We start from the raw sequence: 14,341 nt of genomic DNA on the forward strand, positions 1-14,341 counted from the left end.
CCCACACACACCTCAGTAGTAGGGTTCTCCCATCCCCCACACACACCTCAGTAATAGGGTTCTCCCATCCCCCACACACTCCAGCAGATGGAGATGATTGGAAAATCAATTCTCTCCCCAGAGGTTGAGGCTTTGGTCATTAGTACATTATGGTCCTCCATCAAATCCCCAAATCAAAATGTGTGTGTGTGTGCAGAGAAATGTAGGAGTGTGAACATTAGCATTTTGGTCTTTATGTCTGTGTGTGTGCTTGTATGTCTTTGTGTGAGTTGATGTGTATGAGGGGATTTATGTGGCGTGAGGTCAGCGGTGGCCCTAAACTGTCTGAGGTCCCAGGGGGCGTGGTCTAGGACAGGAAGCAGATGCAGAGTCCAGCTGGTCTGGAAGGCGGCGTGACAGATTGAGTTCAGGCCCACACTACACATAGCTGCCTGGACTAAATGTGTGTGTGTGTGTGTGTGGGCGTATTCATGTATACAGTAAAGAGTGCCTCATGCACTCAGGTAGCTTGTTGTGTTGATTCATATACTGTTGCGTACACAGATTCACTGTGTGTGTGTGAGGGGTAGATAATTATATGTTTCCTAGATTACTGGTCTCTACTCTAGAAACTCCCACTTGATTGGTTTTCTCTGCACTGCAGGAGGAACATACAGATTGTAATCTGACTGGTGTGTATAGCAAGCAAATGACCCCTGACCCCCCACACACACACACACACACACACACACATTCAAACATACACAGAGGCCCACTTGAATCTGGGGCAGCAGCTAGCCGAGTGGTTAGAGTGTTGGGCCAGTAACCGTTGTTGGATCGAATCCCCAAACTGACAAGGTATGTCGCTCTGCCCCTGAACAAGCCAGTTAACCTACTGTTCCCCAGTAGGCAGTCATTGTAAATAAGAATTTGTTCTTAACTGACTAGCCTGGTTAAATAAAGGTTACATTTCAAATGTAAAAAAGCTTATCTCTGAGTGTTTTAATGTATATGATGTTATGATGCTTTTCACCAGGCTTCAAAGTGCTTTATAGGGTTGGTATTTCTCCTCTCCTCGTCTCTCATCGTCTCTCATCGTCTCTCTTCTCATTGTCTCTCCTCTCCTCGTCTCTCCTCTCATCGTCTCTCCTCGTCTCTCCTGTCATCGTCTCTCCTCTCCTCGTCTTTCCTCTCCTCGTCTCTCCTCATCGTCTCTCCTTGTCTCTCCTCTCATCGTCTCTCCTCTCATCGTCTCTCATCGTCTCTCATCGTCTCTCCTCTCCTCGTCTCTCCTCTCATCGTCTCTCCTCGTCTCTTTTTTTCTTCTCTCCTCTCCGATTCTTTCCACCTCTCTCCTATTCTCTCCTCTCCACGTCTCTCCTCTCATCGTCTCTCCTCGTATCGTCTCTCCTCATCTCTCATCGTCTCTCCCCTCATCTCTCCTCGTCTCTCCTCTCATCGTCTCTCCTCGTCTCTCCTCTCATCGTCTCTCCTCGTCTCTCCTCTCATCGTCTCGTCTCGTCTCTCCTCGTTTCTCCTCTCCTCGTCTCTCCTCTCATCGTCTCTCCTCGTCTCTCCTCTCATCGTCTCTCCTCGTTTCTCCTCTCCTTGTCTCTCCTCGTCTCCTCTCCTCGTCTCTCGTCTCTCCTCTCATCGTCTCTCCTCGTCTCTCCTCTCATTGTCTCTCCTCGTCTCTCGTCTCTCCTCTCATCGTCTCTCCTTGTCTCTCCTCTCATCGTCTCTCCTCTCATCATCTCCCCACGTCTCTCCTATTCTCGTCTCTCCTATTTTCTCCTCTCATTGTCTCTCCACGTCTCTCCTCTCCTAGTCTCTCCACGTCTCTCCTCTCATCGTCTCTCCTCGTCTCTCCTCTCATCGTCTCTCCTCGTCTCTCCTCTCATCGTCTCTCCTCGTCTCTCCTCTCATCGGCTCTCCTCGTCTCTCCTCTCATCGGCTCTCATCGTCTCTCCTCTCACCATCTCTCCTCGTCTCTCCTATTTTCTCCTCTCGTCTCTCCTATTTTCTCCTCTCGTCTCTCCACGTCTCTCCACGTCTCTCCTCACATCGTATCTCCTCTCATCGTCTCTCCACGTCTCTCCTATTTTCTCCTCTCGTCTCTCCTATTTTCTCCTCTCGTCTCTCCTATTTTCTACTCTCGTCTCTCCACGTCTCTCCTCACATCGTCTCTCCTCTCATCGTCTCTCCACGTCTCTCCTCTCTTCGTCTCTTCTCTCATCGTCTCTCCTCTGTTCATCTCTCCTCTCCACGTCTCTCCTCACATCGTCTCTCCTCTCATCGTCTCTCCATGTCTCTTCTCTCGTCTCTCCTCTCCTCGTCTCTCCTCTCCACGTCTCTCCTCTCCACGTCTCTCCTCTCATCGTCTCTCCTCTCATTGTCTCTCCTGAGAGGAGAGACGATGAGAGGAGAGACATGGAGTTACGACTGATATATTGGGGGTCAGCCTGCCCAAGCCGGGGTCAGAGGTCAGTCCCACTTTTACTGAGAAAGGAGAAAACAACTAGACTTTTCCATAGGCTCTTTTCTGACAAAGGGTTACCAACTCTGAACTCCCGGACGTGGTGTGAATGTCTCATGATGAAAAACCAGTCATAAAGCTGTGTGTCTGAGGCATAGTAAAAGAGTCTAATCAGGTACCCGGAGTGATCGTCCCTTAAAGGTAGACCCAGCGATATGACATAAACACAGAAAGTAAACAGCAGCGTGGGTCAATTTCCGCAACAACTAAGAGCGTTGAAGCGCGAGGCACAAATTCTCAGCTATTTTGGTTCCGTGGGTCCCACGTTGTAACAACGTAAAGCGAACCCGTGCACATGTGCAGATGCTGTGTGTGACTGTGTGAGAGTGAAGTATTGCATCTCACTCATCTCAATATCTGCGGTGCTGCTTGTGGCATTTCACTGGGTCTACGTTTAACAAGGCCATCAGCAGTTACTGGTGCTCTTCTTCAGGTGGTATCTTGGGGTATTTGGTTTTCAACCTTGATTTGTTTTTGCTTTGTTTGTTGTGTGTCTGGTTTTATGTTAATTGTCTCTGTGTTGTCTGAACGTTGCCTGTGCGTTGTCTGAACGTTGCCTGTATGTTGTCTGTCTTGTGCAGACACCGGGCTGTGACCTGATCCTGGGCTCGGACCAGCAGGAGGATGCCTGTATGGTGTGTGGAGGACAGAACTCCACCTGTCTACACCACAGGAGTGTGTACCAGAATGCACAGGGAGCAGGTACACATAAGCACACACACACACACACACACACACATAACCACACACACACACACACACACACACACACACACACACACACACATAACCACACACATAACCACACACACATAACCACACACACACACACATAACCACACACACACACACACACACACTCAAAGCATAGACAGAGCAAACAAAATGTCAAAGGCTGACACACTGAATGTACAAAACATGACAAACGTCCTAATATTTGGTTGCACCCCCTTTTCCCCTCAGAACAGCCTCAGTCTGTCAGCCATGGACTCTACAAGGTGTTGAAAGCATTCCACAGGGATGCTGGCCCATGTTGACTCCAATGCTTCCCATGGTTGTGTCCAGTTGACTGGATGTCCTTTGGGTGGTGGCCCAGTGATTCACACAGGAAGAAACTGTTGAGCGCGGAGAAACCCAGTAGCGGTGCAGTTCTTGACTAAAACCGGTGCGCCTGGCACCTACTATCATACCCCGTTCAAAGACACTTCAATCTTTTGTCTTGCCCATTCACCCTCTGAATGGCACACATATACAATCCATGTCTTAATTGTCTCAAGGCTTAAAACCCCTTCTTTAACCCGTCTCCTCCCCTTCATGTACCCTGATTGAAGAGGCTTTAACAGGTCACATCAATAAGGGATCATAGAATTCACTTGGTCAGTGTGTGTCATGGAAAGCGCAGGTGTTTCTAATGTTTTGTACACAGTGTTTATGTTTAGTCAAAGCTGGATTCATGAGGTTTCGATAAGGGAACACTAATGGTACTTGCTGCACTCTAAGAAACAGAATGTACAAAGAGAGCATCAACAGAATGTTACTCTAGGCCCATAAATGCACTCTGTGTCTGTGTGTGTGTGTGTGTGTGTGTGTGTGTGTGTGTGTGTGTGTGTGTGTGTGTGTGTGTGAATGCACCAATTTGTAAGTCGTTCTGGATAAGAGCGTCTGCTAAATGACTTAAATGTAAATGTAAATGTAAATGTGTGTGTGTGTTTTCTGAGGTTCAAAGCAGAGGCCCCCAAACTATAAGCTCTGGCCCTCTGCCACAGAATTCTCAACCTAAGTGATTCCTGCAGGACAGTGACCGAGTGTTCAAGCAGCAGAGAAAGACACACGGACACACACACACACACACGGACACACACTTGCACTCTGTGCAAGGCAGACACAGGCACCCAAACAAGAATACACAATAATAAATTCCCCCTCCCCTCGATACATACACACACACAGACAGACCCACACAGACCCACACAGACATACACACACACAGACCCACACAGACATACACACACAGAGCGGCCAACACCTCTGGCGTGCGATTTGGCACTGCGCTCCTTTCTGAAACAGAATCCTCTGTTGAGCTGGCTCCGCGTGTGGGCACAGTGACTGAAGAGAGACTGCACTGCTTCATGATGGTTCAGCTTGAGTTCTGAAACAGAATCCTCTGTTGAGCTGGCGCCGTGTGTGGGCACAGTGACTGAAGAGAGACTGCACTGCTTCATGATGGTTCAGCTTGAGTTCTGAAACAGAATCCTCTGTTGAGCTGGCGCCGTGTGTGGGCACAGTGACTGAAGAGAGACTACTGCTTCATGATGGTTCAGCTTGAGTTCTGAAACAGAATCCTCTGTTGAGCTGGCGCCGCGTGTGGGCACAGTGACTGAAGAGAGGCTGTACTGCTTCATGATGGTTCAGCTTGAGTTCTGAAACAGAATCCTCTGTTGAGCTGGCGCCGCGTGTGGGCACAGTGACTGAAGAGAGACTGCACTGCTTCATGATGGTTCAGCTTGAGTTCTGAAACAGAATCCTCTGTTGAGCTGGCGCCGTGTGTGGGCACAGTGACTGAAGAGAGACTACTGCTTCATGATGGTTCAGCTTGAGTTCTGAAACAGAATCCTCTGTTGAGCTGGCGCCGCGTGTGGGCACAGTGACTGAAGAGAGGCTGTACTGCTTCATGATGGTTCAGCTTGAGTGAGGAGACAACATGGAGATAAAGGAGGCTTTGTTTGAGTGCCTGGGCAGCCTAGGAGGGCTTCCCGGGTTTTCTCTCCTCCTGCAGCTGTGTGTCCCAATGAGGCATAACAGATTTGATGCTGCTGGGCGTAATCATTGCTTCCCACAGGGTCAAAAGCCAAGGGCCCAGAGAACTCATCACGGTCAAGCTATACATACATTTATATTTGAGTCATTTAGAAGACGCTCTTATCCAGAGTGACTTACAGTAGTGAGTTCATACATTTGTCTTACCTTTTCTAACGCTAAGATCTTCTTAAGGTCAGGCACGTCTGGTGTGCAGGTGTTTGTTCCAGCCCGGTACTAACTCACCAGATTCAAATAATCATCACGGTCAGGCTATAACACTCTAATGTTAACCGGAGGCGGAACAGAACCCTAACTCAAGGTTGATAACTCAAACCCTACAGCTGAACTCTACAGGATAGGCACTTTTGTGGCCAAATTGTGTGAAGATCTTTGTTCCAGCCTAGCACTAATACAAAAATACATCTCGATCAGTTTCATAACTCAACAGCCCTGTGCTGATCTACCAAATACGTCTAGTTTAGTTTCATAACTCTACATCCCTGTGCAGATCTATCACATACATATAGATCAGTTTCATAACTCAACAGCCCTGTGCAGATCTATCACATATATCTAGATCAGTTTCATAACTCAACAGCCCTGTGCAGATCTATCACATATATCTAGATCAGTTTCATAACTCAACAGCCCTGTGCAGATCTATCACATATATCTAGATCAGTTTCATAACTCAACAGCCCTGTGCAGATCTATCACATATATCTAGATCAGTTTCATAACTCAACAGCCCTGTGCAGATCTATCACATATATCTAGATCAGTTTCATAACTCAACAGCCCTGTGCAGATCTATCACATACATATAGATCAGTTTCATAACTCAACAGCCCTGTGCAGATCTATCACATATATATAGATCAGTTTCATAACTCAACAGCCCTGTGCAGATCTATCACATATATCTAGATCAGTTTCATAACTCAACAGCCCTGTGCAGATCTATCACATATATCTAGATCAGTTTCATAACTCAACAGCCCTGTGCAGATCTATCACATATATCTAGATCAGTTTCATAACTCAACAGCCCTGTGCAGATCTATCACATACAACTAGATCAGTTTCATAACTCAACAGCCCTGTGCAGATCTATCACATACATCTAGATCAGTTTCATAACTCAACAGCCCTGTGCAGATCTATCACATACATATAGATCAGTTTCATAACTCAACAGACCTGTGCAGATCTATCACATACATATAGATCAGTTTCATAACTCAACAGCCCTGTGCAGATCTATCACATATATCTAGATCAGTTTCATAACTCAACAGCCCTGTGCAGATCTATCACATACATATAGATCAGTTTCATAACTCAACAGCCCTGTGCAGATCTATCACATATATCTAGATCAGTTTCATAACTCAACAGCCCTGTGCAGATCTATCACATACATATAGATCAGTTTCATAACTCAACAGACCTGTGCAGATCTATCACATATATATAGATCAGTTTCATAACTCAACAGCCCTGTGCAGATCTATCACATATATCTAGATCAGTTTCATAACTCAACAGCCCTGTGCAGATCTATCACATACATCTAGATCAGTTTCATAACTCAACAGCCCTGTGCAGATCTATCACATATATATAGATCAGTTTCATAACTCAACAGCCCTGTGCAGATCTATCACATATATCTAGATCAGTTTCATAACTCAACAGCCCTGTGCAGATCTATCACATACATATAGATCAGTTTCATAACTCAACAGCCCTGTGCAGATCTATCACATATATCTAGATCAGTTTCATAACTCAACAGCCCTGTGCAGATCTATCACATATATCTAGATCAGTTTCATAACTCCACAGCCCTGTGCAGATCTATCACATACATATAGATCAGTTTCATAACTCAACAGACCTGTGCAGATCTATCACATATATCTAGATCAGTTTCATAACTCAACAGCCCTGTGCAGATCTATCACATATATCTAGATCAGTTTCATAACTCAACAGCCCTGTGCAGATCTATCACATATATCTAGATCAGTTTCATAACTCAACAGACCTGTGCAGATCTATCACATATATCTAGATCAGTTTCATAACTCAACAGCCCTGTGCAGATCTATCACATATATCTAGATCAGTTTCATAACTCAACAGACCTGTGCAGATCTATCACATATATCTAGATCAGTTTCATAACTCAACAGCCCTGTGCAGATCTATCACATACATATAGATCAGTTTCATAACTCAACAGCCCTGTGCAGATCTATCACATATATCTAGATCAGTTTCATAACTCAACAGCCCTGTGCAGATCTATCACATATATCTAGATCAGTTTCATAACTCAACAGCCCTGTGCAGATCTATCACATATATCTAGATCAGTTTCATAACTCAACAGACCTGTGCAGATCTATCACATATATCTAGATCAGTTTCATAACTCAACAGCCCTGTGCAGATCTATCACATATATCTAGATCAGTTTCATAACTCAACAGCCCTGTGCAGATCTATCACATACATATAGATCAGTTTCATAACTCAACAGCCCTGTGCAGATCTATCACATATATCTAGATCAGTTTCATAACTCAACAGCCCTGTGCAGATCTATCACATACATATAGATCAGTTTCATAACTCAACAGACCTGTGCAGATCTATCACATACATATAGATCAGTTTCATAACTCAACAGCCCTGTGCAGATCTATCACATATATATAGATCAGTTTCATAACTCAACAGCCCTGTGGTGTAGAACTGACGTAAGGAGAGACGAGACTAAACTAGACGTTTAATAATTTTGTGTTGTAGAACAGCTGACTTACTCCAGCTCTTCACACAACATGGCAAAATCCTTGCGAGTCATTAATTTAATGGAGACAGTCTGAACCATAGAGATAGATAGAGGACTCTGGATGGTTTAATTGCATGAGTTGGATTTGTCCTACTTTTGCTTTGCTTTTGGCCATGCTACAACCACCGGAATTTGAATTAAAAGCTATTTCATGGCATTTTTAACAGTACAGTACCTACTAACGCAAAACAGGTACAGCCACACAGTCATGTTAGCTTGCATAGAAAATGTTTTTGGTTTTTAGATGTTGCTAGATGTTTGTTTGAATGAGGAAGTCCTGAACACAGCTGAACATATTAAGGGTAGGCCCCTCCGGGGTCTGCAGGCCTTTGTTCTAGCCCAGCACTAACATACAAGATTTGTTCAAAAAACTCAAACTCGGGGTTCATAACTAAGTCTATTGCTGAACCATAGAGACAGATAGAGGACTCTAGATGGATATAACCCATTTTAGCATGGACATTGCAATTGAGGGCTTCCACCATTTTAAACTAGCAAATGATTAGAGCATTGTCTTCAAATGGAGTTGCGTATGGTTAGGAAATGTCTTTAAAGCAGCAATCTACAGTAGAAACAATAACAAAGGGTTCTTCCTGCCCCTGGTTCAGTAAACAGCTGAGGGAATGAACCATTCTCATGTTCATAGACAAAGCTATGGATGCAAGGACTGACCATGATATCAACATTATAGTTTTAACCATGTTTTGAGGCCATATAGTGTTTGTTAACATTTTCTTTGTTTACAAACGGAGTAAAACAAGCTTACATTTTGTGTTCTGATGGGGTAGGACAGATGAAGTAAGTTTATGAGGCATTTATAAGTTCAGTGGGAACATATAATTAATTTATCCCCATAAAATGTATGTAGCAACTGCTGATTGCCACTTTAAGCCATATCACCTCAATCTAGTGACCAAAATAAATGAATTTCACACAATATTTGGTTCAGGACTCAGTGTTACAGGTGGCGATAAATCACCATATTAGCTTTACGCTTTCTTCAAATGGACCCGTTTAAAATAGCACTATAACTCTTAATTCACACACAGCTTTAATCTCAGAGACCTACAATTGTCAAAACAAGAGCAACGGTTTCTCAGTCCCATAGAAAAACCACGATGAATAGGGTAGTCTTGCTGCTCGCTTTTCACACACCAGCAGCAGGGGAACCACAGAGATGTTGACTGCTTTTGACTAGTGAAATATCACTCTCTAAATGAATGGTTCATGCTTTTGGCTCGATGATGAAATATCCCTCTTTGGTTTAACCATTAATAAACTGTCTGTAAATCATTATGTAATCCTAATTTAGTTATCATTAATGAGTAAATTAATATGTATTAACAATTTGCTATGAGAATATATCTCAGGAAAAAAGCTATATGTATATACGTATATAAACTCCACAAAAAAAGAAACGTCCCTTTTTCAGGACCCTGTCTTTCAAAGATAATTTGTAAAAATCCAAATAACTTCACAGCTCTTCATTGTAAAGGGTTTAAACACTGTTTCCCAAGCTTGTTCAATGAACCATAAACAATTAATGAACATGCACTTGTGGAACTGTCGTTAAGACACTAACAGTTTACAGACGGTAGGCAATTAAGGTCACAGTTATGAAAACTTAGGACACTAAAGAGGCCTTTCTAATGACACTGAAAAACACCAAAATAAAGATGCCCAGGGTCCTTGCTCATCTGCGTGAACGTGCCTTAGGCATGCTGCAAGGAGGCATGAGGACTGCAGATGTGGCCAGGACAATAAATTGCAATGTCCGTACTGTGAGACGCCTAAGACAGCGCTCCAGGGACACAGGACGGACAGCTGATCGTCATCGCATCGGCAGACCACATGTAACAACACCTGCACAGGATCGGTACATCCGAACATCACACCTGCAGACAGGTACAGGATGGCAACAACAACTGCCCGAGTTACACCAGGAACGCACAATCCCTCCATCAGTGCTCAGACTGTCCGCAATAGGCTGAGAGAGGCTGGACTGAGGGCTTGTAGGCCTGTTGTAAGGCAGGATCTCACCAGACATCACCAGCAACAACGTCGACTATGGGCACAAACCCACCGTCGCTGGACCAGACAGGACTGGCAAAAAGTGCTTTTCACTGACGACTCGCGGTTTTGTATCACCAGGGGTGATGGTCGGATTCGCGTTTATCGTTGAAGGAATGAGCGTTATACTGAGGCCTGTACTCTGGAGTGGGATCGATTTGGAGGTGGAGGGTCCGTTGTGGTCTGGGGTGGTGTGTCACAGCATCATCGGACTGAGCTTGTTGTCATTGCAGGCAATCTCAATGCTGTGCGTTACAGGGAAGACATCCTCCTCCCTCATGTGGTACCCTTCCTGCAGGCTCATCCTGACATGACCCTCCAGCATGACAATGTCACCAGCCATACTGCTCGTTCTGTGAGTGATTTCCTTCAAAACAGGAATGTCAGTGTTCTGCCATGGCCAGCGAAGAGCCCGGATCTCAATCCCATTGAGCACGTCTGGGACCTGTTGGATCGGAGGGCGAGGGCTAGGGTCCGGGAACTTGCAGGTGCCTTGGTGGAAGAGTGGGGTAACATCTCACTGCAAGAACTGGCAAATCTGGTGCAGACCATGAGGAGGAGATGCACTGCAGTGCTTAATGCAGCTGGTGGCCACACCAGATACTGACTGTTATTTTATTTTGACCCCCCTTTGTTCAGGGAGACACCATTCAATTTCTGTTAGTCACATGTCTGTGGAACTTGTTCAGTTTATGTCTCAGTTGTTGAGTCTTGTTATGTTCATACAAATATTTATACATGTTAAGTTTGCTGAAAACAAATGCAGTTGACAGTGAGAGTTTATGCATTTACTTTAATAAAGTTTTATATGTGTTACACATAAGCATATACCGTATATATTCACAAATATAAATATATATTTATATATATATTGCATATAACCCATACTGCACCACATATTGTGTTTATCTACATCATTGTTACCCAGTCTCTAAATGAATGGTTTATACTGGTTTCCCACTGGTGTAATATCTGTCTTAATGAATGTCTCTGTACTCTGTTGGCTATAGCGGGTCCGTTTGGGTACAATGAAGTGACCATGATCCCAGCTGGAGCTACTCACATCCGTGTCACCGATAACAGCAGGAACTATCTGGGTAAGAGATGGCTCAGCTAGACAGACGCACGCGCACACACGCACACACACACACTGGGAATGAGCTGTCACACAAGGACAGCATCAATGTTCTGTATATCATTAACTATATACAGTACATATACAGACTCCCTCTCAGAAGTGCTGGTTTGACAGAGAATTTGTTTTGAGACCTTTTTATCATCTTCTGTATGTCTGCTATGAGTTTCAACCCACCCAGCCATGGCTAGAGAACTCTACCACTTCCCTGACACTTTCAGTAGCCATAATGCTGCTCTCCTCTCATTCCTGTTAGCTTACTGTTACTTCCTGGCACCAGAGACCGATACAGCTCTCTGCTTGATACCCAGCTGCACTCTGGCTGGGCTCTCCAGTCAACACAACACCCAAGGCTATCCATCTATTCTCACCCACATTTACAAGACTGTAATAACGTGACTCCTGAAATGGAAAATGCAGGGATCCTGAAATGGAACACTCGTAAAGGTGTAATTTGGCCATGGGGCAGGGTGGGGGAACTGGGTGTGGGGCAGGGTGGGGGAACTGGGTGTGGGGCAGGGTGGGGGAACTGGGTGTGGGGCAGGGTGGGGGAACTGGGTGTGGGGCAGGGTGGGGGAACTGGGTGTGGGAAAAGGGTGGGGGAACTGGGGATCTGGCCTTCTGCCAGGCGCCCTCAGGCTGACTTCGGTCGTCAGTTGAACGGTGTTTCCTCCGACACATTGGTGCGGCTGGCTTCCAGGTTAAGTGGGCGGGTGTTAAGAAGCGCTGTTTGGCGGGTCATGTTTCAGAGGATGCATGACTCGACTTTCACCTCTACCAAGCCTGTTGGAGAGTTGCAGCGATGAGACAAGATCGTAATTGGATATGATGAAATTGAGGAGGAAAAATCCACATCAAATTTCCCTCATTCCTCAATTGTGATTTGTGAATTGACTGAAAAGGAATTGACCCCAACCGTAGCATAATTCAATCAAACACATACATATTATCATCACAAAGCCAATTTCAGTCACACTTCACCAATCAGCATTGAAAACCAAACACATTCCTTACCTTCATTCAAGCCTTCTCTTCTCCCTCCAGCGCTCCAGAACGGGCGTTCCCAGTTTGTCATTAATGGGAACTGGAAGATCAGTGTTCCTGGGGAGTACAGCGTAGCAGGAACCAAGCTCCTGTACAAGCGCTCTGTGGACACCTGGGAAAGCTTTGAGGTCCCTGGACCCACTATGGAGGACCTGCACGTCATGGTCAGTCTGGTCAAAGTTATGATTGACAGGAGCCGCAATGCAATAACTATACTGAACAAAAATATAATCGTAACATGCAACAATTTCATTGATTTTTACTGAGTAACAGTTCATATGAGGAAATCAGTCAATTGAAATAGATTCATTAGGCCCTAATCTCTGGATTTCACATGACGGGAAGTAAATAAAAGAATGGGCCTCACAATGGGCCTTAGCATCTCGTTATGGTATTTTTATGCATTCAAATTGCCATTGATAAAATGCTATTGTGTACAATGTCCGTAGCTTATGCCTGTCCATACCTTAACCCCACTGCCACCATTTGGCAGTCTGTTCACATCAGCCAACCGCTCACCCACACAACGACATATACGTGATCTGTGGTTGGGAGGCCGGTTGGACGTACTACCAAATTCTCTAAAACAATGTTGGAGGCTGCTTATGTTAGAGAAATTAACATTAAATTCTCTGGCAACAGCTCTGGTGGGCTTTTGTGCAGTCAACATGCCAATTGCACTCGCCTTCAAAACATTTGTGGCATTGTGTTGTGTGACAGAACTGCACATTTTAGAGTGGCCTTTTATTGTCCCCAGCACAAGGTGCACTTGTGTAATGATCATGCTGTTTAATCAGCTTCTTGATATGCCACACCTGTCAGGTGGATGGATTATCTTGACGAAGGAAAAATGCTCACTAACAGGGATGTGCACAACGTTTTAGAGAAAAACGTTTTTTTGTGTGTATGGAACATTTCTGAGATGTTTTATATCAGCTCATGTAACATGGGACCAACACTTTACATGTTGTGTTTACTGTATATTTTTGTTCAGTGTATATAGGGACTGCAAACTAACCTCACTAATTAAGGTACACAATGATAGCTTTGTTTAGTATACTTGTTCAACCCCCTAGTTTTGTCGCACCTAGACTACTGTTCAGTAGTGTGGTCAGGTGCCACAAAGAGGGACTTATGAAAAGTACAATTGGCTCATAAGGCAGCACGTCTGGCCCTTAAGGGGAGCTGACGTTAATGATATGCATGTCAATCTCTCATGGCTCAGAGTGGAAGAGAGATTGACTTCATCCCTACTTGTTTTTATAAGAAGTGTTTACAAGCTGAATGTACCGAGCCGTTTGTTTAAACTCCAAGCACACAGCTCAGACACCCATGCATACATACCCCACAAGACATACCACCAGAGGTCTCTTCACAGTCCCCAAGTCCAGAACAGACTATGGGAGGCTCACAGTACTACATAGAGCCATGACTACATGGAACTCTATTCCACATCAGGTAACTGATGCAAGCAGTAGAATCAAATAAAACAACTGCTAAAAATACACCTTATGAAACAATGGAGACAGTGAAGAGACACCCACACAGATACAGACACATGCATACGCCCACACGCTAGCAGACTCTCTCGACACACACGTACATTGTAATATTGTGGTATTATACATTTTGTATTGTAGATATTTAGTGGTGTAATACTGTTATATGATAAACTGTTTTATGTGTAATGTAAGTGCCTTAATGTGTTTGGACCACAGGAAGAGTAGCTGCTACCTTGGCAGCAGCTAATGGGGATCCCTAATAATGACAAATACAAAACGCCAATTTATCAGAACCAGTCAGTCTCCTCTCCTATATGTAACGGACATATATTTTCTTAACGTGTTGTCTTCCATATGTTTTATTTTTTCAGTATATTGTTGGTATTGACAGTTCTAAACTGGGTGGTTTGAGCCCT

At 44.5% G+C, this 14,341-nt stretch overlaps 1 protein-coding gene across 2 annotated transcripts in view; it reads left to right on the plus strand.

Moving 5' to 3' along the window:
- adamtsl5 (ADAMTS like 5) overlaps nt 1–14,341 on the plus strand; it is a 69,215-nt gene that overhangs the window by 43,062 nt on the left and 11,812 nt on the right. For both annotated transcript variants that reach the window (XM_065012178.1, XM_065012179.1), the window contains 3 exons: nt 3,097–3,217; nt 11,255–11,341; nt 12,424–12,587. In XM_065012178.1, the coding sequence (XP_064868250.1) occupies nt 3,097–3,217; nt 11,255–11,341; nt 12,424–12,587 (372 nt within the window). The remainder of the gene's footprint in view (nt 1–3,096; nt 3,218–11,254; nt 11,342–12,423; nt 12,588–14,341) is intronic.

Source organism: Oncorhynchus nerka, linkage group LG27 (genome assembly GCF_034236695.1).
Source record: "Oncorhynchus nerka isolate Pitt River linkage group LG27, Oner_Uvic_2.0, whole genome shotgun sequence".
Classification (NCBI taxonomy): domain Eukaryota; kingdom Metazoa; phylum Chordata; class Actinopteri; order Salmoniformes; family Salmonidae; genus Oncorhynchus; species Oncorhynchus nerka.